General features: G+C 36.1%; 1 protein-coding gene across 1 annotated transcript in view; it reads right to left on the bottom strand.

Annotated features, from left to right (window-relative positions):
* The window catches only part of LOC140242250 (palmitoyltransferase ZDHHC14-like), a 61,509-nt gene extending 36,417 nt beyond the window's left edge, over nucleotides 1-25,092 (bottom strand). Inside the window, exon 1 of the mRNA XM_072321995.1 lies at nucleotides 24,875-25,092. Coding sequence (XP_072178096.1) covers nucleotides 24,875-25,041 — 167 coding nt within the window. The 5' untranslated portion in view covers nucleotides 25,042-25,092. The remainder of the gene's footprint in view (nucleotides 1-24,874) is intronic.
* Between the last annotated feature and the right edge of the window lie 1,213 nt (nucleotides 25,093-26,305).

The raw sequence follows: 26,305 nt of genomic DNA, 5'->3' as shown, positions 1-26,305 counted from the left end.
ACATAAACGCTGCTTTTAATATTTGGGCATATTACTGTCAAGTATAAACACGAATTCTTGGTGGGAATGAGTCACATCTCCAGTTGTAGTACATGTATGGGGGGGGGGGGGGGGGATAGGGGCATGTTTCAGCATTTGTGTAGGAGAAGCGGTTTGGTGCAAACTGGCAATAATGGTCGGTACATACACGCCGTAATCGTTGTCACATAATTCATGTGCCAGATGACTCACAATATGGCATTTTAAGGATAGATGCATGGTGCATGCAACACACCGCGTTGTTACCTGGGAATTAACGATATTGAGTATTAACAGCATCGCATCCATAGGCATGCAACATAGGAAGAACTGTCAAGCCTGCCTATAACTGTCACACATCGCTATAAAGCATGCATGATTATTTGTACACTGTGCGTGCCGAAGAGTATACACACACACACAGATCTATATATTATGTACATGGTTCATGGTCCAGTGACTTTCTGTGTAAACATGGGGTAATGGTGACACAGCACATTTCAAGGTCAACCTATTGTTGTCGTCATTGTTGCTGTTGCTTACCATAGTGTTCCCATTCATCATACAGTTTGTAGATATCATATATCTCTGCCACGTAGCATCATATTCATTATTTTGGTACACCTTATCCACTCTGAGGAATCATTGATGATGATTATCATTACATTCTATTTATCCATCAACTCAGGGCTGCATGTATACTAAAAAATAAATAAATAAATAAATAAAACCCATTTTCCCTTCTAGTCTGAACCGTTAAATTGACTAGTCCTGTACTTTTTTTCCAACTGTCTCTGACAATGTTATGTCATCTCTGACCAGTAAATTTTGCAATCCCATATGTTGCTGGTCCAACAGTAATTTTTACCAGTCTGGGACTGTTGGACCAGTGCCAGAGTTTAGGGTTGCCATAACATTAATGTACAGTTCTTGTTTGACACCAGATCAAAACTACTGTGTATATTTATATCTAAAAATTTAACCCTGTGATTCTTTGCCAGAGACTTTCGACAGAGTGTATGGTACAATAGTTAAAGGGATTTTCTGTGTCATTGGTACTCGAAAACATAAATGAGTACGCACCAGTAGTGCAACAATATGATATCACTTCATTGCTCACTCTCCAAGTGCATAATACTGTATAAAGTGGACATTTTCGCACAAGTAATACATGTGTACATGTATACAGTCAGTATACATGTGTACACACAATACCATAAAATAGCCAAAATGCCACTTACAAATTTTGGTTTCACATTTATGGGTATAAAATTTTTTCATAAGTGTTGTAGAGTAATGCCTCGTAATCCCGGTGCTAATCTTGCATGTAAAGTATCAACATAATGGCGTCTGAGTGCACAATTACCAGGTCTCTGCTATTTCAAATCCCTCTAAAGGCTCGGGATAACACTGAGTCATAGCATTAATGCCAAAGCATTGGCACAGTTATCATCGCACATAACATGTCTGCACTGTAAAGTACGGCATACACAATTTGCATTGCTTTAGCCACAGTCAGTGTTAAAAAATGGTTTGCACTGTGACAGTATCACTATTTCGAAGTGGGCTCTCAAAGTCATTTTCTTGCATCAACATAAACAAATCATCTAACTCACACGAAGACAAAGAAATAGTCCTTTACTAAAATGTATGTTGCCGGTCGTTAATATCTGCTGACAAATGAAGCGATGAAACCACGATATAATAATGATAATAATAATAAATATCATTTATAAAGCGCTTATTACAATGTTTGTAAGCGATATAGTACACAAAATCCTTGCTCACAGACTGAAAAATGAAAATAACATCCGAAAAGGCTAATCCTGATGCGAATAATTATAAGACAACACCTTTAAGCAACAATATCAAATATGACGGCAAAGATGTGGGCAGGTTGGAACTATAAACGTGCTTCAAATGACTTTGCATTCATCAACTCTGTAAAAATGCATTTCTGGCTCAAAAGCATTAACTATTACGATCGCGCACTGTTTTCATCGTTTGAGAAACATGTTTCTAACCTTTATACAATCAAAACAGCCTTTGCTTTTATCAATTGCCTACGTGTATTAGATCCCTGAAAGTTGTTTAGAAACCTTCATAATTCTGTGGCAGAAGTGAGTTGATAAATGTTCCTATGGATCCAGCTGTGGGTTATCAGCACAACTGACTGACGGTCCCACCCAGCTTTGCCTCATTAATCCTGCTTTAGAGGTCAAATCCTACAGATTATGAGTGCATACCTGACAACTAAAAAAAAAAGAAAGCTAGAAAACATCTAGCTCTTACATGATTGTAGGCTACGCGTGATTTGACATTGTATGCGTGTGTAGAAAAAAAAACAAAAAAAACTTGATTTGGTTCTTAATGGCATGATTAACGTGATATAATGTGATTCTAAACTTGGTTGCAAACAATTATCTTTGAACAGCCAATCTGGAAGGTCCCTCCTCCCAAAGCAACGCAAACCTGATGAAATTGATCGCTTTGGACTGCCGATACGGAATCCTGATTCCCAAGGGCAAGAATGCAAGTTGATATGATTGCTGCATTAACGCAGAGCTCTTTAATGAGCGAGCAATTGTGCCCGGGCATTATACAAGCAAGATGATATCCCACTGGATCACACACACCCACACCCACACCCACACACATACACAGAGTACTGGTAAGCAGTGAGACACTAAATTTTTCCTGACAAACCGGCTTTATGGAATACACTGCTACTTCAAAAGCTATTGTACATGTACAGTATGTAGTAGAAATGACCATGCCACAATAGACACTTATAATTAGGATATTGTGGGCATTTGCACTACATTAAAGGCAGCACCAGAAATGTTATACTTTTTTTTCTTCAAATTGCAGCTTTCTTCATGGAGTATAAATTTCAAGACTAATGAAGGTTAAAATGGACATACAGATTGTATGGCACGGTACTGCACACATATCAAATACTATGAAGATCTGCTGAAGTCTCAGTGAAAGGAAAAATCTCAAAAATCTCAAAATCTCAAAATTTACAAGCTGATTTGATACGTAATAGCTAAAATGTATGAATCAGATCCGACATTTTTAACCCACAACTTTAGGTAAACATTTAGAGCTGACAGTATCAAAACAATATTTGTTTCTATTTCTTTTATTTGGTAATTACATGTATGCCATAATGCAATGAAAAAAAAAAAATGATTACTACTTGCACTACTGTATCTCCCTCACAACAAGGTTGTTGTTTTCATGCATCATTAACCCGTTGAGGACGAATCCCGAGTATACTCGGGCAGGGGTCTATGGGAAATGCGTGTTGTAGCAAAATCAGTCCGTCCTCAACGGGTTAATAACATTAAAGGGAACGTAAACCCAAATAGCAATGTGGATTGAGTGAAAGCAGCAACAATTGGTAGAACACATCAGTGAAAGTTTGAGGAAAATCAGACAATCGATGCAAAAGTTATGAATTTTTAAAGTTTTGGTGTTGGAACAGCTGGATGAGGAGACTACTAGAGGTAATGATGTATGAGTGGACAACAATATCAAGAAAATATAAAGAAAATGCTACAAAAATCAATTTTTCATGAAAATTACAAATTCCGTCAACTTGATACTGACATATGTTAAGGGAAGCAATTATCCCCATTGCTTTCTGAAAGTGGTTAGTCAAGTGCTCTTTCATAATGCTAAAAAAGTGAATTTTTGTTGAATTTTCTTTATATTTTCTTTGAATTGTTGTCCTCTCATACGTCATTACCTCTAGTAGTCTCCTCATCCAGCTGTTCAAACACCAAAATTTAAAAATTCATAACTTTTGCATCGATTGTCCGATTTTCCTCAAACTTTCACTGGTGTGTTCTACTGATGTTGCTGCTTTCACCCAATCCACATTGCTGTTTGGGTTTATGTTCCCTTTAATGTTAATTTTATGTCTTGAAATATCAGTCTCATTACTGAGCACATTAGAAAAAAAAGAAAATTAAAAGCGTTGCTAGCATCATTCATTATTGGCATGCTTCATTTGCCTGACCGGCGCTACAAGGCCACGTTGCTCTATTAACCCTTTACGTGCCAGGGACTATGGACAGTGTGCACAAGACTATGGGGTTTTCTGTGCCCAGTAGTCAGCAATATAGCACCAGTGAATCAAGTTTGCTATATTAGTGTACACTGCATTATGAAAAAACCAATAAACAAACAAACAAAAACAAACACAAACAATCGTTGCTACAGAGCATAAATTACAAGGTTCAGTACAAAATGTATACAATTTGTATATATTATCCCCCCCATTCTCCCAAAATGACAAAACAAAACACAAGAAAAGGAAACAAATCAATGAAAATGATAGGAAGTGGTCTGAAATCCATTATGCCACGACTAACCAAATTTTTGTGGTTGTGCGATATCTGCTATTCAATGTGTTTCTTATTCAATGCTGAGCAGAAAGAAACTACAACTGTAGGTTATTTCATTTGGGCCATACAGTTAGTTTGCAGAATTTGATATTATATGCCTCTTCATTGCTACAAGTGTTCATATTCATTGAACTGATTTTATGGCATCACATTACAGCTGAGTTACTACACTGTATTAATACAAGTTGTATGCTTAGAACTACTTCTCCCTATTAAAATTGGCAACTCAATGTAAATTCCTCTTTCAATGTGTGCAGATTCAATGGATTCAATCAATTCCATTTCACCTCTCGCCAATAAGAAGACATGCAGTGAATTTCCGAGGTGCCAATTCAAGGATGACAGGTCAACTGATTTCTATATATATACGTATAGCAAAATTGGTCCAGGAATTGATGGTTTAAATGCATGTCAACCATAATTTCATTCGGTGACTTGTGACAATTTGCAATTTGTACAGTGCTTGTGCGTGAGTGAGTGGGAATTCCCAATGCAAATGTAACGGTAGGCCTGCACACTGAACTTGAAAATGAAAGACATAAAAGATAGGACACAAAGTATTTTACACAAGGACAAAACAATTCCTCTCTTTGCATTTGAGTTTCTGGAACTGCACTAGTCACCCCCCCCCCCCCCCCAAAAAAAGAATGTTCCAATTGTGGGTTGTTGATTATTTTTACACACTTTCATACATAGCTCTCTACTGGGTAAAGGGTCCATGATGAGTGCTCTCTCTTCATACCTTTGTACATAAAGTTCTGCAAAGTGGTATGTTCTACAAAATGTACATTGCACACTTTTCCCAGCCAGGTAGACTGTAACACCAGAAACATTCGCATCATGAAACTTTCGTGAATTGGAGTAAATTGACAGCCTCTTTTGTGGCATTAAATTTTCACAAACTGCCAATCACGAAAAATTATTTGTTGTGTACATGTGTGTAGACAAAAACTTTTGCACACATTTTACTTAAAAATTGCAAATTTTACAAAATCCTCACAAAATTTGTGAAAGTTTCATGTGCACAAAAAAAAAATGTCTGGTTTTACAATATTTTGTCAAAGTACTGCGGAAAGTGTTTCATTATCTTGCACTCTTTACATGTAAATTGCATTTCATTGACATTTGGCTGCAGACAGGAGTGAGTTGTTCATTATTTTGCCAAGTTTTATTTATTCAAGCCCATTTTTTTCCTCTTTTTTATTTAATCTGCCAACTTCCATGATTAGTGATGAAGAACTAAAGCCTCACTAAAAAAATATGATATCATATACTTGTACTATTTATAAACTTATTCTGTCTCACTGCCTTACTCTAACTTCCCTAAAATGAAAAAAAAACAAAACAAAAACCCAACATTCAAATAAATGAAATATTTGTTCATGGTACAGATGTTGGTTGAGTATGACCACAAAGAATTTAACTACCCAAAGAGCTTCAAACTTGTAGAATGTACAAAATGCACAGTTGTATATCAAGTGTTATCTCCCGCACAACATTAGCACACCATGAAATTACGCTTTATCATGGATAACATAAAGACTGATTATAAAACCTAATTCGATGATTTATTTTTCTAATGCATGTGTACCCTTTTGGCAGTCTCTCAACCAATAGTAAATGGATCCATTCACTTTTGCTTGGATTTGACCATCTGTCAAGCATGCATGGCTTTTTAAAACCTGGCTCATTTCTTGGATTGCAGCCTTTAAACCACACTCGTAAGGGGGGGGGGGATACAAGATGACACTGAGCGGTAATGAAATAAACACATTTGACAGTACAGATACAATGCATGAATGCAGCTGCTGCGTACAGTGTACTCAGTGACTGAGAAGCATTACGACAACAACTGACACCCTGCCTAACAAGTACCGTACAATGTAGGGCTAGCATGACGTTTTAATGAAAGCTGCACTACATGATGACATGTCATATAAATTTCATGAAGTGAGTGACTTGGGACTATCTTACAAATGTACCTGGCCCCGCAGGAATTTGTACTTAAATACTGTAACAATAAAATAATCAAGCCACATTTACCATGAGACCAATTGTACGTTTTATAAAGTCATCTCTGAAGGAATAAGTGCAACAACAATAAAGTATTGCCTGGGGGCACAACCGCTGCTGACAGCAGACTTGAACCAGGAACCTAACAACTGAGAGCCCAAGGTCTTGTCCAATGAGTCACATAGTCACACAAATGAACAACTGCAAGCTTCCTGTTCACATATCATTCAAATTCAATCAAGTTACAGAATCTACAGTGAGTCCAGTTTCACCTTGATTCTAGAACATCGGATGATGATACCACTACTGGGCATCAAAAGTTAGCTGATCTGGGGGTCAAAGCATGATGTCAGGTGACAATCATGCCACGGATTGTGTGACAGGTCGAGCAGACGAAATGAGTGGACCGCAGCTGTTTGGCACTGGTCACTAGATGCATCTAGAGAGAATGGTATTCATGTCCACACAATTAAGGAGCTGTCGCAATGATTCTTCATCTTAGCCCGTCGATGAGAATGGACTGATTTTGCTAATATAGCTACTGTGCAGTTCCCACTGACAGCTGCCTGAGTATTCTCAGGACTTGTCTTCAACAGGTTGATACAGATTACAAGAAATGTCACAAGCTCATCTTGATTTGATTGTAATACATGTACATACAGTACTTAGTAACTACTTTCCAAAGTTTAAATTGTGAGAACATTTTAATAACATCTGTATTTAGGTTCAATTGTAGGTTATCAAGTGTAATATGACCTACTACACCAGTTGTATACACTTTGTGACCAGCACATGTTAAACACACACACAAAAAAAAGGAAAAAAGAAACATAAAACCAAGCCATAAATTATAATGGCGTGTATTCTAACATGCATCCCATGTGGGTAATTGTTTTCTTAATGTCTTTGGTGTGGAACTTGATTGTAAATGGTATTAAAAGTACTGAACACAACTACACTATACAGTTACATTTGTACAAGTACATTTTATTAACTTAAAATCAGAAAATATGAATTGGAGTACATTTGTACTTAACACAATTTATCAATCCATATAAATGTATTTTATCTGCCCATGTCAAGGGAAACATCAAACACACAAAAATTAAGATATGCCTAGTGCTACAAATTGTATGAACAGGTCTGCATTTTCGCTTTTTCATCTTTCAGTGCACAATGTACAATGTAGGATTAATGTATCACATGTACAGCTATTGTTTGGGCTTGATTTCCTCTCCCCATTACCCCCCCCCCCCCCCCCCAATACTATTAAACCAGTTTTACAAAATGTGCAATCAATCACATGTTTTACATGAAATCGACCAGGAAATGCAACCTGAGTGAATCATACCAGAGGGAAGAGTACTTTAAATGTTATTGTTACGATACAGGCAATATTGCATTAAATATAAAGTACTGAAACTGAAACTGCTGGTATGCTACACTTTACAATGCAAAGCTGACCAAAACCACTCACAACTGGAGACTACACTGTATTAGAATTTTAATGTTTCTATCGGTCTGCCTCCATTTTCAGGGTGAAAAAAAAAATAAGAAAAGACAACTGACAATCTGCAGTTTCACTCCAATAGTGCTACAGACAGTCAGAAGTGGTACAACGAAACTCATCATAAATGTGTCTACAGCTCTGACTACTTTCGAAGTCAACGTCTCGAGGAGCTGTCAATATTGTGTATGAATGATATCATAATTATGACAAATTAACAATGTAATATGTATTTCATGAGAGTAAGTTGCTAATGGCAAATTCTTTAAAGGCAATCTCCATAGTGGCAAATGTGTGAGTGTATGTGTACTTGTAAATCACACAGTCAACTGACTTCATAATGAACATCCACAGTACTTATGTGTACAAGTACAATGTGTAGTACGTGTGGTTACATTATCCCTTTTTTAGTAAGCAGGGTTTATACTGATATCTCTACCTGGAGTCAATATTCATGCAGTGTTTCCGGAGGTGCATATGTACATTATAATATTTGATGGATCATTCACATGAGCAATATCATTCCCAACATAGTTTTCAACATATTTATTTCATCACTCCAATAAAGAAAGCAAACAACAGAACACAAATTTATCAATTTTTATGAATTTTAAATCTAAATTAAATCTGAATCTCAGGCATTTTGTTTAATACATAATGTAAATCTTGAGCTCGAAATGCACTTTCACACCATACAGCTGTGCATGCACAACACCTTGCAACACCTTGCATCTGGATTCTCCAAAGTGAAAAAAATGGAGCCTATTTCTATAGAATCATATTCCGCTTTATTTGGACCCCCTTTCACATTTTATACAGGGTTGTACAAGGGGCCATGATACCTGTATGCTGGCAACATTATTGTGCAAGGTACTATGTATATGGAGCCAGTCAGCCTATCATTTCAAGAATGCCTTGAGTGTTTTGCAAACTATGGCAACAACCTTTATCAACGAGTTGAATACTTCCTTCTCCCTCAAAAAGGAGTTTAGGGACTGTCTGGGTAAACAGGGGACTTTACGGCCCTGCTGGGGGGGGGGGGGGATGAAATTTTGATAGCAATAAACCTAATCTACGTTGTAGGTACTTGACATTACCTGCAACTCCATTCCATCTTCAAGCTGAGTTTACAGTGGGGCAAAATAAGTCACATGAATGGTAAAAGTCACAAAAATCAGGCAAGCCTGCATAGAATAAGAATGCTGAAAATATAGTGGTACATTGTACATACCCCAGTTGGCACAATGTAGTAATCATGTTTCATGACACAGCAATACAGTATCAGTCCCTCAAGTCATCATGGCAAAGTTATCACAATTTAAGAAAGAGCAAAGGATTCTCCTTTTCCCTTCCATTTCTAATGTCAAAAGCAAGGAATGTAAAGGTCCTGTTTACCTTTGGGAATAGTGATTTTAAAAATTTCTGAGATGACATTTAATGCATATAATGTGTACAGTTGTAGGTCTGTTGTACCACAAAACATCCTATTGTATTTGGCCATTTTTACAATCAGTGGTGTAAAACACGGTTCTGGCACTAATTGGTGTATAACTTTCTTATACACTGACAGATATGCATTATTTTTTCTCATAAACTTACCACCCACAGTGTCTACCTTGGGTACCTTAATGAACTTTCCTCTCTTTTTCTTTCAGATGTGGCATGCACTTACATGCTTGAAATCCAACACTTTTGGTGTATGCACTCTGACATGGTTTTTTTGTCAGACCTAGCATATTAAATTGTTTATTCCTTTTCATTATTTTTGTTGTTGCGGTGATAGACAGGTATCCAACATTAAGAATTATTATGTTTACCAGGTTCTGCTTTGTCTTCTTTAAAGACTGAAATTATCCAAACTTTACGTTTCGGAGGTGACATTTTCCGTTAACAATTAACCCCTCTTTTGAGTTAGCTCTTGCTCACAATTATAAAATTCAACTTTGCTAATTTCCATCAAAACAGAATAGTAATCAATCTGACTGAACTTTGATCCAAAGATTATTTGATTCAAATAGCTTATCATTTTTTGGTGAGTGTTTATAAATTTATGCAACTTTTCCGTTAACTTTTCTGTCACCTCCGAGACAACAGATTTATGTATTTGATTTTTTTATTCTTGACATCAGTTATACATTACATTTACAAAAATGTAACATATCCCCTCACATTATCTCTGAAGGAAGGTAGTAGAAATATACCCTGTTGTTTTCATTTTGGAGCAATTTACAATTTTCCGTTAACACTTGTCACCTCCGAAACAATCGTCACCTCCGAAACAACAAGCGTATTATATTTGATAATTTCTCGAAGACAAAGCAATTTTGTTTGATTCTGTCCAATTGACAGGAATCTCTTTTGGATGAAAATAGTAATATGGCAACAGGAAGTGAGAATTTTCTAGAGATTAATAAAAGATCTAATAAAAACTAAGAATTACTGTTTCGGAGGTGACAAAACACTGTTAACAAGAGTTTTTGCTCATTTCTATTGAAGAGAAACCATATCATGTACACCAATGGTTTCATTTATTTTAGTAACATAAGTCTCAAAGTGGAGAAATCAACTAACACACTCTCACTCTTATTTTTATTACTATACTGTACGTTTTAGGGCAAATTTACATTTTTTCACTTTTTTAACAAAGAGAATGCACAAAATACACCCATCTGTGGTATATATAATATTGTAATCAAGATCAATTCTCCTGCTTTAGTTAAGTAAACATATAGATGCTTTCATCTTAGAAGCTTGATTTCCAATTTAAGCAATTTAGTTGTGAAGATTTACCAATCAAAGCTTTCCATGTAGGTTGCTTTTTCTTGTGTTTCGGAGGTGACATTGTTTGTTAACACCATTGTTATGTGATAGTGAAAGGCAAGACTTCAGTTCCTTTTCGCTATCTATTAACATTTTCAAATACATTTAATATCTACAAAATCATCACAATAGAAGTGACTTTTGTATACCTAGCTCACCAGAATTCCCTTGATACCAAAGTGATACATGTGGCAGTTCATGCATGCCCTAGTCCACAATCTTAAAAAAAAATCATAAAATAATCAAACTCCACAAAAAGGCCACATGCCTATAGTTGGTGCACAACTTGTTCTTGAATTCTTAGTTGTTGTTTTTCCATGTACAACGTGGTAATCATAAACAAAAATATGTGATTTTTTTTTTTTTTTAATGTGACAATAATTATTACATTTTCCGAGTTGAACCAACTGTTTATGACATTGTATTTTTTAAGATTATTGAAGTTATCTGACAACTAAAGTGAACAGAGGAACAAGTCCCCAGGACTGGAAAGGGAAAGATCCAAAAACAAGATTTGTAGTTCTATCTCAATATAATTTTGATGACGTGTTTACCTTGTTTTGTTATGTTTTATCTTAGAATTTGGCTTAAGTGCTGGAATTTCAAGGAAAAGAAAATGGTTTCTTAAAGGACAAGTCCACCTTCATAAACATGTGGATTGAGTGAATGCAACAACATTAGTAGAACACATCATTGAAAGTTTGGAAAATTGGACAATCCATTCAAAAGTTACGGGGTTTTTTTAAGTATCTATGCAATCACTGCTGGATGAGATGACTACGACAGTGTATGATGTCACATGCATACAACGATATAAAGAAAATATACGTGAATTTCACAAAACTTTACTTTTTGAAAAAAAGTGCACATTTCTTCAACTTGCTTCTGATGTATTTTAGGGCAATATTATTCACCCTGCCTTCCAAAAGAGAGAAGTCAAGTGTTCTTTTGTTATGCAAGAAAAGTGAAAATATGTTGAATTTTCTTGATACTTTCTCTATGGTCAATTCCAGCGTAACGGACATGACATTCAGACCACTTTTTTGTGATTCAAACCATCACACAGTGAAATTGGGAGTCTCCAAAAGATTCTAATTGAGTTTATCAGACACATTTAAGTATATGTAATGTACACAGAAAATTTCATGGAAATTCATCGAGTGGTTGTTGAGAAATTGCATTTTTAGCGAGCGTAACGGACATGACACTAAATGGACAAGGCATTTTGATCTACTTACCATTATGAAAATTCCTGTGAATTTTTGGATAAGATGCAGCTGGTTTTGGTCTTGATTAAACCTTTAGGTCATGCTTTACTCATAAAGTCCTAATTTAAAGTAGTTTTACTGTTCATTCTTTTTTAATAGTTTAAAATATTGCGTAACGGACATGACACTTCGAGTGTAACGGACATGACAGTTTTGTCCACTTTTTGTAAGCTAAGAGAATTTTTTTATTACAAGGTATAGCAGATACTCAATTGTTGGCATAGTAAGGTTAGAACATAGGGACACACATCATACCTGCAATCATGTAATATTTCTTATATTTATATCATTTTAGGGGGGTTAGTCTTTGTATATATTTACAAAACAAAGAAATATAAAACAAATTCGCTCCTGCACCAGTTAGCTACAATTAGTGACAAATTTCCAGTTACTACCACCCACCATAGCAGAATAGGACATATTACTATCTTATACTATGGTTATTTTTTTCTTAGTGGCCTAATATTTGATACTTAGTATTATACACTAGCGTAACGGACATGACACCCTTGTAAGGTTAACCATATTTTCACTTCTTTGTTTCAAAATAAAAAGATTAGAATAACTGCACACTGCTAACTACATTATGTTGTTGACCAAAACATCAAAAAGTCCTTTTATTGCAGGTTTCAGTGATCTAACAGCTACTCTAAAGCACATGGAGTGCAATGCCCAGAGTACCACAATGGCATACATGTATAATACAGAAGACCATATGTCTCCATATCTGCGAATAGGCAAAGAAAACAGAACGAACCAGATCTGTATGAAATAAAAAGTTTGAATACAACATCATTAAAATGTACTCGAGATTGCATCAACTTTTATGCAATGAAACAGGACCACAAAACTGTTTGGTACCATCATCAAATTAGTGTTATCATCTGAAAGAAATAAGGTATGTAAATATCATTTCTGCAAAGTTCTTTCATTTGGCATTAATGTCATCCTTGGAGGAGAATCATCCTCTGTTATCCAATCTTGGATAGACTATTGTAAAAACTTCCACTGCTAGTACCAGTACTTTATTATTGTCAACAAATGCTTTCTTTTCTTGGCTAGAAGTGAATGACCAAGCCCCTTTTTTTCTGAGAATTTTCACAACATATAATCCATTTCCATTTAGAGTGGTCACCTGGGCAACAAAGTATTTCTTGTTTTCTTCACGGCAAATTCAACTTGTTCAAATTGTATAATCAACTTATTGCTTGCTTAGGCACTTCTTAAAGCTTGACAGAGTGGTGTACTGGTTACATTATTCTCACCAGCTTGTGAGTAGGACATTTTGAAATACTGGATGCTTTCCCAGTTTCCGTACCAACTGGTTGTAACTGATTATACAGTGTACCTTTCAGTGGATAAACATCTTCTCATAGCATCTCAAAATTGTGCTTTTTGTACAATGCTGTGTGCTGTCATATACACCGGATATCCCTTGGCATAGAGGTACATCTAGTTTAGTTGTATTGATGAAATGGATAGGCAGCATTCAGACCGACTTTCTCTGACGATAGAGCTACATGTACTGTCAACACGCTTAATAAAGCAAACAATTCCATTCTCAGCCCTCTTGGTAAGTGATATCTCATTAATGTGCCACTGAAGGTGTGGATTTATAGAGTCATAGAGATGAGAGAGGTATGTATGGATGCAGCACAAACTTAAAAAAAAATATGAGGCAACACCATCATTGAAGACATTGATGCTGGTGACATTTGGATTCTTTGTTGTTGTATCATCAGTGATCATGTATTTGGATGCACGAGGATCCATTTGTGCAGGAGTACCTGGCTGTTAAGTTGACTCCATGGCAGATACAAATGTGTTAAATGTGGTCTAAAATGTATTTATATGTAGAAAGTGCTGATTTTAAGTATAGAAGGGAAGGCCAACAGTGAAAACACCATTGTCTAATACTCCTTGGAATGACAGCTGCTGTTTATCAGTCAGGATTACAAGAGGTGGGAATGGATCAAACCGGTGTAACAGGGTAGCAAGATCATCTAAAATCAACAGTCTTCCAGTAGCAGAAAGCAAAGTCTGCTTGTTTTTGTTTTATTGAGTGATGTGCAGACTTAATTATTTACCCAAGTATAGAAATGTCCTACTATCCTCAAGCAATTAAAACTAATCACCACCCTGTTTCACTTGGCCACAGTGTTATTTCTGCCACTTGTCTAATATGAGGTGTCATGTCCGTTACGCAAAGTGTCATGTCCGTTACGCCATTTACAGGAAAACTAGAAGTGGTATAGAAAAGTGGTTTTCACACATGCAAGGGGATTCAATCCTAACATAGAAAATGAATTTGCAGCAACTTTACACTAATTTCCTCTTGGCTATGAAAACTTATAGTAAAAAACGTAACGGACATGACGCTTGAAATGTTATAGAAATCACACAACTTTGAGGATCAATAGGTCAAAAACTGATGAATGCTGAGGAATTTGGTTGTGATTTTCCGTTGATATATACACTGGACTATAATTTAAAATCTGAACAAGGCCTCTGGGACATATCTGGCCTTCTTTAGAGACAGGAACACTAAACTCTCTAAAAATAGCCAAATTTTTGCATCATTGCAACACATCATGCAGTATTTTCATTGACTGAGAAAAATACAAAATTTTGCAATGACAAAGATGCCACCAGTGAAAAATGAAAATATATATGTTACTTTCTTAGAATATTTGAGAACTTAAGTGAAACTCAAAACTTCATTTTTTCACCAAAGTGAACATTTCTCATGGAATTGCCCCTATATCCTTGTACACGTGTGACATCACAAGCTATAGAAGTCTTCTCATTCAGCTTTGACTGAGCAGAAACTTCAAAAATTCATAACTCTGGAACGGATTGCCTTATTTTCCTCAAACTCTCACTGATGTGTTTAATTAATATTGCTGTATTTACTCAACCCTCGTGTCTATTGAGGTGAACTTGTCCTTTTTCGGTCCCTTATAGGGTTATTTGAGACCAGTTTGTGTCCGGGACCTTCTGTGAAGTTGATGGGTAAAATTACTGAACAAAAAAAAATTTTCCCATAAGTTCACACAAAAGCATTATGCTGCTCTCTTCAGCTGGGAAACACAAACTGTTGTCTTAACCAAACTGTAAAAACTTGCTAAAGATTAGTATGAATTACAATCTAAAACAAAATATGAGCTGGTATCCACTATCATGAAAGAGAATAACGAAACAAAATAACAAGTAAGAACTGAAAGAAAGAGCTTATATTTGAAAATTAAAGCCATGAGGAAAGACATGAATGTTCACAATATATTAGTTAACACCTGAGAAGTTGGGTTGTCTCTGTGTTGTGTCACCTCCAAAACAATAAAATGATTTTTTCTTATCTTATACTTTTTACTCTCAAAAGTGACTAATATATATGATTTGCTGGTAATTTTCAAGCAATTCAGAAAGATACATAAAATATATTTTATTAATGTCAACAGTGTAAATGAATCTGGTATATAGAAAATTTATCCCAGATGAACCAAACACCTTTCACCAGTATTATAACATTTGTATGGTGGCTATCAAGAATGATGAAGAATTCATGAACATCCTTGGATTAATCTATTTATAATATTATGTGCAAACAAAAACATAATACAAGTCAAATAAGAATTTTTGCTTTTGGCATTCATAACCTATGTCCCCACCAAAAAATTACAATGGTACCCTCTGCAACGATAACTTTAAAGATAATGAATCAATCTAAAATACAATTTCAGGGATTCAAACTATAACTCATTGCCCACACCTTACAGAAAACCCCATTCAATTTGCTTCAGAGGTCAAAGAGAAATGAGGATTTTTGTAGAGCATGTCAGGAATCCCTTCCCTCCAAGTTCTGTATATTGTGTTTACACATTAATATGCAGTTCCAAGAGCATCCAAGTGCTAAACTTGGAAGAATCAGACTCCTAACAGCCTTTATAACAATCCACATTTCTTTGAGACCACTTAACCAAATTGAATGGGGCTTTCTGCAAAATAGAGCTACGATGTTATAATTTAAGACCCCAAAGTCGATTTTAGCTGATTTAATCATTGTATTGGGTGCTATCAATGCAAAAGTCTAATTGTAATTGTTTTTTTTTTTCTTTTTTTTTCTTTTTTTTGGGGGGAGGGGGGACATACTATATGAATACTTGAACACAATGTTAACATTGAATGTCACCTCCGAAACAAAGTTATTCTTCCCTGGTGTTGTGGAATATAATGTTCTGAGAGCAAAGAAACATTACTAAAATGATCTTACACCCTCATTTAATGCCATGTTTCTTCAGGTTACAATATCTAGCTTATGTCCGTCATATTCTTACTGTAAATGAATATTTCAACACAATGTTAACATTGAATGTCACCTCCGAAACGAAGTGATTCTTCCCTGGTGTTGTGGAATAAAATGTTCTGAGAGCAAAGAAACATTACTAAAGTGATCTCACACCCTCATCTCAATTTAAGGTAGAAAATGGAATGCCATGTTTCTTCAGATTACAATATTTAGCTTACAACCTTCGTCCAAATGGAAGGCAAACTACCGATGCCCATGCTAATTAATGAAGTGTAAAAAAACACTTGTTCTGTGTGGTTTATCTGCTTGAAACAGGAGTTAATTTCTTGTTCTCGAGTTATAATTATTAAAAACATTGATAAAAAGAAGAAGTTTTGTGTTATTGTCACTTATTCTCAAAAAAACTGAGCGTTAATATTAATGTCACCTCCGAAACATTCCACTATGTTAACTGTCACCTCCGAAACATCCATGTGTGAAAAATCCAAGATATAAAGAAATGATTGGAATTTCATTTAACCTACATAGGAAGGTAGCCCTTCTTAAAGACTTGTTATAGTATAGAGTTTGACCTGTCTTGCTCCCCAATAAATAGTTAAAATCTTAAAAATTGCATGTCAATTGGAATTTTTACCAAAAATTTATAAATCTCATGTATTTCTTTTTTAATTCACTTTATATTCAACCCCAAATAGTTTTGATTCACAAACTATATATTGTTGTTGACCATAAAAACTTTGCATGGTGAAGTTTGACTACAGAGTTTTGTCATTATGGTGCAATTCATGAAAACAAAATTTTGCTTAAATTCACTTCAGGTGCCAGGGTTTTCCATAAATTACACCAATAACTCTTCAGCTTTAAGGTCTGAAATGTTATTTTTTCAAAAATTTGAATACTTTCCAACAGGAATCAAACAGAATAATGAAAAAATATTTTGTTTGAAATTTTGACCCTCTGAGTACAAAAGTTACACCACTGATCGTAAAAAAGGCCATTAAAATTTGCAATCGTGATAAAGCCTAAAATATGGAGATACACTGTATTTTTCTCAATAAACCATAACTGTTGACGGTTTAGTCTGAAAACATTTTTATTATCATTATAACTATTGTTCACATCTAAACATCAATTTTACCGATTCAAAATTTTACAGTGGTTTTTTCTATCTGTAACTCACATTTTAGAACCATTTTAAAGCACTAATGCTGGGTTTTCGTTTCATCTGCAAATGGTGAATTATGCCAAATAATGAAACCTGGTATGCAGGCAAACAGCAGTCTACGGACCTGGTCAAATCGAGGACAGTGACTAGTGGAATGGTGGTGACATCAATTCATTATTCGATGGAAACATTAAATGAAATTCTACCTTTCTGTAAATAGCTACAGGTGTGAATTTCAAATTTGCCATTCTCATTTTGTGTCCAATCTTGACAAAGCTCCCATTGTTCTGTAGGCTTTTTTGCTTAGAAAATCCACTTAAACATACAGGTGTAGAGTGGAGATTGCATCAGGTTGAATTTCAACATATTGGCTCATTGAAATGACTCAATAAATGTTTTAATCATCACAGGATTGCATTGAGTACAACTCTATTTCCCTTCTGCGATTAAGGAATGCGTGTGTCATTAAATTCCTCATGAATACTTTATATAAAAAATGCACGTGGTGAGAGTGCATTAATTAGTGGAGATGCAGCGCACTCGAGGGTATTTGAATACAATGGTGAAACATGCCCAACATTGTGAATACACGAGAGTGAGCTGCATCTCCACTATTAATGTCACAAACTTTTAACCTGTGCCTAATTTGATTTAAATTTGGGTTGAAAATTAACAAAATTTTTCATGTACATGGTGTACTTACAATGTACCGTTATGGGTGAATACCAGACAGCTACATAATTACAAGTACGTTGTAGAACTTGCTCAAAAGCTAAGATGTCTGAAGTTATGTTCATTCTAAACATTAAACTCAGCAGACATTGTACAAGTGTACATGTATATATACAAAACGTACAAATAAATGCAACGCTGGCTGGCAGGTGCACTCACAAACTAGAAGTTGTTAACAGAAATAGTGATTGAGAGTGCGTAAACAAGTAACGTGTGACCAACTGATTGCATACGCACTGTTTAATACACAGCTCTTGGCCCTGTCTTACATGTATGAAGAGTTAAAATTGATGATATAGTTGATTTCAAATGAATATCTATGGCAGCCTGTGTGGTAAGGAAATTTAAAATTGATTTTATCTTTTGATAAAAAAATCAGTAGGCACATTTACACCTACTAACAGCGCAATTTTTAAAATCACAATATCTTGGTTCCACCGTTTACACTTGCGCAAAAGCATGCAAAGTTTGAGCTTCAGGAAGCATCGCGATTTTTGGGTTGGTAGTGCGCATGTGTAATTTACCTCTCTTCAACACGGTAGACGAGTGGAAGCGCGGGCTATTCGCATGGCATTCACTGCAGTGCAGTCTATTTTGCTCACAGCTAGCTAGCTGGTTGGACGTTGTGCCAGGGCTTTTTATCAGTCCACTGCACACATAAATTTGTGTTTCTCGAGAGTGTCAACTTACGGTAAAACTACAATGTACTTTGTATGTAGCTTGCTACATTAGATCACATACGTAGCAGGTGTGTAAAACTTCAGCTTAGTATGAGAAAGTTAATGAAAGTACATTGTAGCATTCAGTAGGATCATGGAATTTCGCCGATATGACGAAAGTGAGAAGTAGGACTTGAAGTTAGGACTGGTATATCATCAGGCGACAGCAAGAACTCACCATTGTTTTACCGACACTTGTTACGTACTCCTGTATTCCACAAAGTCAAGGTATACAGAGAGCAGTATGGGCAGTGGGCACTCCCAAAATCAATGCATTTCTGGGAGAACATTATTTTGTTAAGTCGTTATGGGGTGATGATACGTGGTTGGAGAACTTCAGGTTTGTTACTAGTTTTCAATACAATATAGTTTCATCAGGAAGGTGAGAGACCACGAGCTGAGGATCGGCCATTTACCTGTACAGCATGTACCCTGTAGTAGTACTCTGGCCAGTGGCCGACGTACAATTGTATTCTCTACATGTTCCACAGAGGGATCGGGAGCGCGCGTAAACGCCCGGTGCAATTCGATACCAAAAGTCACGTGATGCAAAATTACGATATTTCTGCAGCTTGGGTTTACACTCACTAAACTTCGCCTCAAACATCGCGATGTTTCAAAAAATTGCACTCCGGCTGGCAATTTTTCTGGCGATGTTTCAAGGCCATTTGGGTGTAATTGCTTAGCAACTTGCACCCAAATGTCGCGATTTTTCCAAGCAAGTGTAAATGGGCCTAGTTACTGTACGAGCTGAAATTTTCGCGGTGGTTTTATTTTCGCGAATTTCGCGAATCGCTTTCGAACCGCGAAAATAACAACGCGCAAATAGTTACGTTCAGTTAGACCGTCGCAACCGCAAAATTAACAACACGCGCAAATGTCCTCCAAGTAGCAATTCGCGAAAATATCTGTACGTGAAAATTTCAGCTCGTACAGTACTCTTTCTCTGTAATGTCCCATTGGAAAAATTGATGTGTTAATCTTGCTTTGTACACTGCACTTTTTGCACAGCCTTGCATGTCAACTTTAAGAATCAAGAGTGCACATTTGTATGACTCATTTCGTAACTTCTGATTTGATACTTTATTGAGCCCATTTTATAAAAGAAGTTAACTGATAAAATTTGACCAAGTAGTAATTTAAAATCATTACAGTTTTTTAATGTCTATTTAACCCTATGAGTGATGATTGGCACAAAGAACCCAATGGCATTGTACACAATGTCTAAAGTCCCTGGCACAGAAAGGGCTATGTTTCAGTCTTCGCATACAATGTGTACAATAAAAAAAAAAAAAAAAAAAAAAAAAAAAAAATCAAAGATGAATATTCAATAAAGACACAATAAGAAATAACAACCAGTGAGCAAAGATACCTTTTGCGACATTTTGTAGATATACGGAAGCGAATGTGGCAATGTACAATCCAATTTTAGATGGAAACATAAACCGGAGTGGAAAAAAAGGAATTTACAAAGACAGAGCTTACTGTTTGACAATGTTCACTGATTGTGTCTGTAATAATATTTTCACATATGGCAGACATGGTCTACAAGCCGATTAATCGTGACTGCTTCACTATTAAACTTGATGTACTGTAAATATCTAGGTACCAAGCAAAAACCAAGTTACGCAAAATATGTGGGTTGTACAATTGTAGGCCTGCATACTACAACTTGTACCTGCAAGTATAGATTGCAAATGAGCCACATGGTACATGTATGCCCCCACAGTCACTCTACAGTGTACACACATCTCACTATGTGTACACTGTCACATACTGTACACCTCATAATAAATTCAACAACTAAACAAACAAACAAACAAACAAAATTTGGGCAAAGCCTACATGTACATTTTTGTATAAAAGGATGTTTTCTCGGCTCAGGCTTTCAGCACAATTTTTACAAATTATACAACTTAGAAAATACAATGGACTATTATAATACAACGTATGACGTACATGTGTACAGTACCTTTATTATGTAAAAAATATCAGTACTTATAGGGTGGGGGGGGGGGGTCCTTTCACATAAGCGTGTCAATACCGTATAAACCCCTACATGTGCAAGTGCAATGCTGCACAATTTGCTGGACTTGGCTGTGTGAAATGTAAAAAAAAAATGACAATATAATAAAAAAAAAAAATGACAATATCACCAGCTTGAAAAGAAAGCTCAACAGCTGGAAAGTGGCATGAGCTGTATAATGCAGCTCAGACCACATATGGTATCATGGTCTATCACACCCTGATGTCACTTCTCTTCCTGACTGAAAAACAGAAGAATCTATCTACAACATTTGTATGATATCCAATTGGTGGCCTCTTAACAGCTTAAACAGATGAAAAACACATAATATTTTTCATTTTCCATTAGCAACCATGTTAATGTTCTTTGTGAACAGGAGAGTGCAGATCAGACTGAGGGAAATAGAGGGAGAGATAAAGAGAAAAAAAGAGAAGAGAGAGGAAAAGAGAAAGAGAATGGAACAAGGACTTGCATAAAACTTGTCTTTCAATTTAGTCAATATCGTACAGATGAAATTAACTACAACAACAACAACAACAACAACAAAAGGGGCTCTATTTCACAACAAAGGTAGTTCAAATCAGATCCATCGTTTGAATTTAGTCCACGGATTAAGACAAAATATGTGAAACAGACATACCATGCCCACATGCATGTATCACATGCACGCATTATCACTGGATTTCTGTTGGTTGGTATTAATAGTGATGTGTTACACATAATAGTAATATGTACCACACGCGATCAGAATTCACATAATCTAGACTGGATTAATTGCCCTTTTAAAACTCACAAGTTTGTGAAAAACAAGAAAATATTGTAGACGTTTTGCAGTACTTTAATTGACAAGTATTTGACACGAATATTGCACAAATTAGAATACAATGCTTGCTTTAGATGAGTGCCTGATGTCACAGTTTAATATTCATTGATGTTTCTTTTCTTTCTGCCTCAAGAGTTTGAAATGCAGTGGTTACGAGTTGTTCTTGCACCCCCAGGCTACATTCACTTTGCACTTTAAGCATCTGTTCAATTTCATACTGTATGTTGAGTTGATTGAGCATAACCATCATCATAATGAGCAGAGTTTATAGTCCTTCGTGTCAATTATGAAATGCAGAAATTCAGAAACTAAAGATGTTGAGAGGGTTGACATAGTGCAGCTGAGAGTGTTTATCAACAATGTAAAAACAAACTTATCATATTGACCTATCTATAGGTATATTGTAATATCTACGCTGTGTACTTCATTTTCAACACAGAAAATTAAAGCCAAACTGTATTTAAAGATATTGTCTATAATTTCCCAATGATCACAACAAAGAACAAGAGTACTACAAAAACAAAAAAACAAAACTAAAAACTAAAGCATCAGAGCTCAAGGACAAACAAATCTGTGTAATTAAGTATACTGCAAAAAAGTAAATAAATAAAAAAAAAATAGTGTATGGAAAGGAGGGGATATACAGAGCACTGTAGAATGTTTTCCTTGTAATAATCTCAAAGGATAAAGCATTAAATCTCATCTAAAACCTTCTAAGTCAAATATCAACAATGAGGAAATGCCCCTTTATCAGCTCTCCCACATTTTGCAGGATTAGCTGGACTTGACTGCCACAGGCTGGCCCAAGGAGATCACAGCTCAGGTCATGCCGACAGGTTTCTCCCCATAAGCACCGAGGTGATGTAACCTTTGAGCAGTTCATGCAAGATTTCTCCATTGGACTTCAAACAATCACTTCAGATATGGAAGATAATGTACTATATGATACACAAACACATGTAAAGTACACAACAAGTGAAGTACCATGTGCCAAGCCAGCATGCTTTTTGTTTTGTTTTGTTTTATTGTTTGCTGTTTTATTGTTGTTCTATGGTTGATGGGGGGGGGGGGTTCTAGTTTATGTGTAAAATCGGTGAAATATCAGGAAATCACTCCTAAAGACAGCCATTCTTGACATGTAGAGTTTTTGAAAAGCATTACTGGCTACTCTATAATGTGTGTTGTAATCTCCAAAAATAGGATGGGTGAGTCAGTTCACATTCCAAAATGCTATAACCTTGGCACATTGTAATAGACTCACTATAGATGCACACAATTAGACATTTGTCAGTGAGTAGAAAAAAATTGAGCATCTCCATGTCAAGCTTCAATGCAACTCTTTCAGATTATTTCTTTAAAAAGATAACAGTTAAATAAGTTGTTTATGGCACACAGGATACAATACTAGTGCTTGGGTCCACCTTTTCCACGGCTCTAGATAAAAGCAGCCTGGCGACTATTCCATACTACATGTAAACATGTCATACATTGGAATACTGTATACGCCAAATATTTCGCGAGGTTTTTATTTTTGCAAATTTCGCGAGTCAGGTGCTATTCGCGAAATTAGACACGCAAACCCTCTATCCCGATGTGAATGTGACGTATACAGCTGTACGTGTGTACACTTCTCCGTTCAGTATAACAGGACTCCACTCACGGAATTGGCGGGAATTCCCGATTTGCGACAAATCTAGACTCGCGAAATATATGGCGTATACAGTATTCATGCTCACACAACATGAAGAATTCCACTACATTGGTGCCACAATCATGAGACCATTCAGCTACTATACACCGAATATTTCGCGAGGTTTTTATTTTCGCGAATTTCGTGAGTCGGCTGCTATTCGCGAAATTAAAGACACGCAAAAGATACTGACTCTTATCCCGATGTGAATGTGACGTACACACTGTACGCACGCACACTTCTCTGTTCAGTACAGGACTCCACGATCGCGAATTTAAGCACTCGCGAAATCGTCGGGAATTCCCGATTTGCGAAAATTTGGACTCGCGAAATATATGGCGTTTACAGTATTTTGTATAGGTTCCACATGATGCCACTTTAAAGGTAGGGGATACCTTTTACAGAACTCCCAAAATGCAGCAAAACATTAACATACGTGTATAGAACCTCAGGGGACTTGTTTAGGCCACTGCTGAGAAATTTGGAAGTCAACAGTTATCTACAATTTGAATAATGCACAAAACTCAACTACTCAGTAGTTCTCTGTGTCAGCCACACTTAGTGTAAGCCTTCTTGTTGCAGTCTTCTGTATTTTTTATCTATAAACACAAATCTAAAAGTATAAGAGCTGATGTAATAACATATAGAGTGTGTGGCAAGAATGTATATAGAAATGTTTGTAAGTTTTGATGAACTTTATTCACAAAATATACATGATGGACACACATGCAGTGCATGGGTCTGCAAAGGTAGCCTAGTAATGTACTGGAATTTACGGTGAGCCCCGAAAAGAATTCAATTCAAAATCTAACAGTCAGTAAAAATGTACTAAATGTTACCTTCCACTTTCAATACTTTATGGGAGTTTCTAAAATGATACTCTCTTCAACATACCACTGTGTTTATACAACTCTTCATTTAAGGCATGCAAATGGGATTCCCTACCTTTAAGTGAAATACATTTAACACTTGTAATGAACTGTAATACTGACACAGAGTTACGTAGTCCAAACTTTTCTCTTTGACATAATAATTTGGATATGATTTTAATTGTAGCTTAATTGTTTGCAATTCAGAGGATTTTACTAGAGGATTAAACGTTCTTCATTTCATTTAAATTCATTCATTTATTATCATCATCATTAATATTATTATTTTTTTTTTTTTTGGGGGGGGGGGGTTGGGGTGGAGGAATTTCACAAATGATGCTTAGAGTGTTCACTTTAACCTGTTAATGACGAGTCCCGAGCATAATCGGGCAAGTGTCTTTGGAAAATTATGTGTTGTAGCAAAGTCAGCCCGTCCTCAACGGGTTCAAGTGTCTTTAAAGGGTTGTTGAGAGTCTGACAGGGGTGCATTCGCATTTACTTACTCAAAGGCGAAGAACAGCGTGCTGACCATGAGGACCAGGAATGTGGTGAGGTAGAAGATCCCCTTCTGCCTCGCCATCACGATGCGCCCGTCGCAGTAGTACGTGTTCCTGCCCGGCAGCACTTGCCACTTCTTCTGCTTGGCCGTGGTGGTGGTCGGTGACGTCATGGTCGTGTGCGTGTCTGGCACCACCTTGTTCTGCGAGTCCAGTGTGTTGTCTCCACTCGCAACTTATCGGTCCTCAAAGGCGAAGACAATCCTTGCTACCCTCCTCTCCTCTCCTCTCCTGAATAATACCAATCAGACTTGCACCTTGATGGTAATTTAAAGGTTGACTTTAATATCCTATGTTTCACAACTGCAATAATGAAAGAAAGAAAAATACAAAATGAGTGAGTGAAAATTAAAATGCAGACACACAAAATACATAAATGAGAAATAAAACTTACAATCTAATGCAAAACAATGCTGCTGGTTGGCATCTTTGAAGAAAGTAAAAAAAAAAGACAAAGCAACGAAAGAATTTTAAACGTGGGCACAGTGACTTTCATGACATATGTTCACACTACCTTATGTACATAGTTTGACCATTACCATTAAATAGTTTTAATAGTTTATAGTAGAATGAATTCAACAAATATTGTACAATCAGCAACATTGTATTGGGCTGACTGGGATATTATCATCAATATCTGATGATATTTCTGTTGAAAACAGTGCAAGGTTGTAATTGCTATACAGAAATATGACTTATATCAGAGGCATGCTGTACCACTCTGAGAGTCCTGGCTTGATCATCACAAAAAAAAAATAAAATAATAATTTTATTACACAGTCTCAATAAACACAAACTGAGGAAGTAATTTGAGGTTTTAATTTTGAGTTGGTGAACTTTAATATTCCTGACCCAATATAGCACTAATAGTTTACTAGTTTGATGTCTATTTTGAAGTGATAGAAAGATTGATGCAATGACATGTAGTGTACATGTCACAGTTTGTGGATAAAAGCTCACCAGATGTTGGAAATATCTAATATTCGGGTGAAATTTTCATGGAAAAACACTTAACTACCAGCCTGTCGATACGATCGTAACTACTCTGCAACATATGAATTCATTAGCCAATCACATGCAATGTACCGTCGTACATGCAACAGAAATGGAATGGTCCCTTCGGCCAATGAGAGCATGGCTTATGAACGTGTAATGGCGACTTACAGCTAGCGAACAGCTATGCGATGTTGCAATATCACTGATATGGATTCAAATTTCTGTGATCTACAATGTAACTACAGTGTAGTTACTGTGAGTATTTTGACTGCACAACGTGGGAAATTTACCCCCAAATATTGCTGCACAATGTGTCATGTCATGCCAAACTCGTTTGAAAATAAAAAGGCAAAAAGCTGTATGAAATTGGGTTTATGGTAA

The sequence above is a fragment of the Diadema setosum genome, chromosome 19, assembly GCF_964275005.1.
Source record: "Diadema setosum chromosome 19, eeDiaSeto1, whole genome shotgun sequence".
NCBI lineage: Eukaryota > Metazoa > Echinodermata > Echinoidea > Diadematoida > Diadematidae > Diadema > Diadema setosum.
The sequence above is the reverse complement of the archived record's forward strand: the minus strand, read 5'-3'. Positions and strand labels throughout refer to the sequence as shown.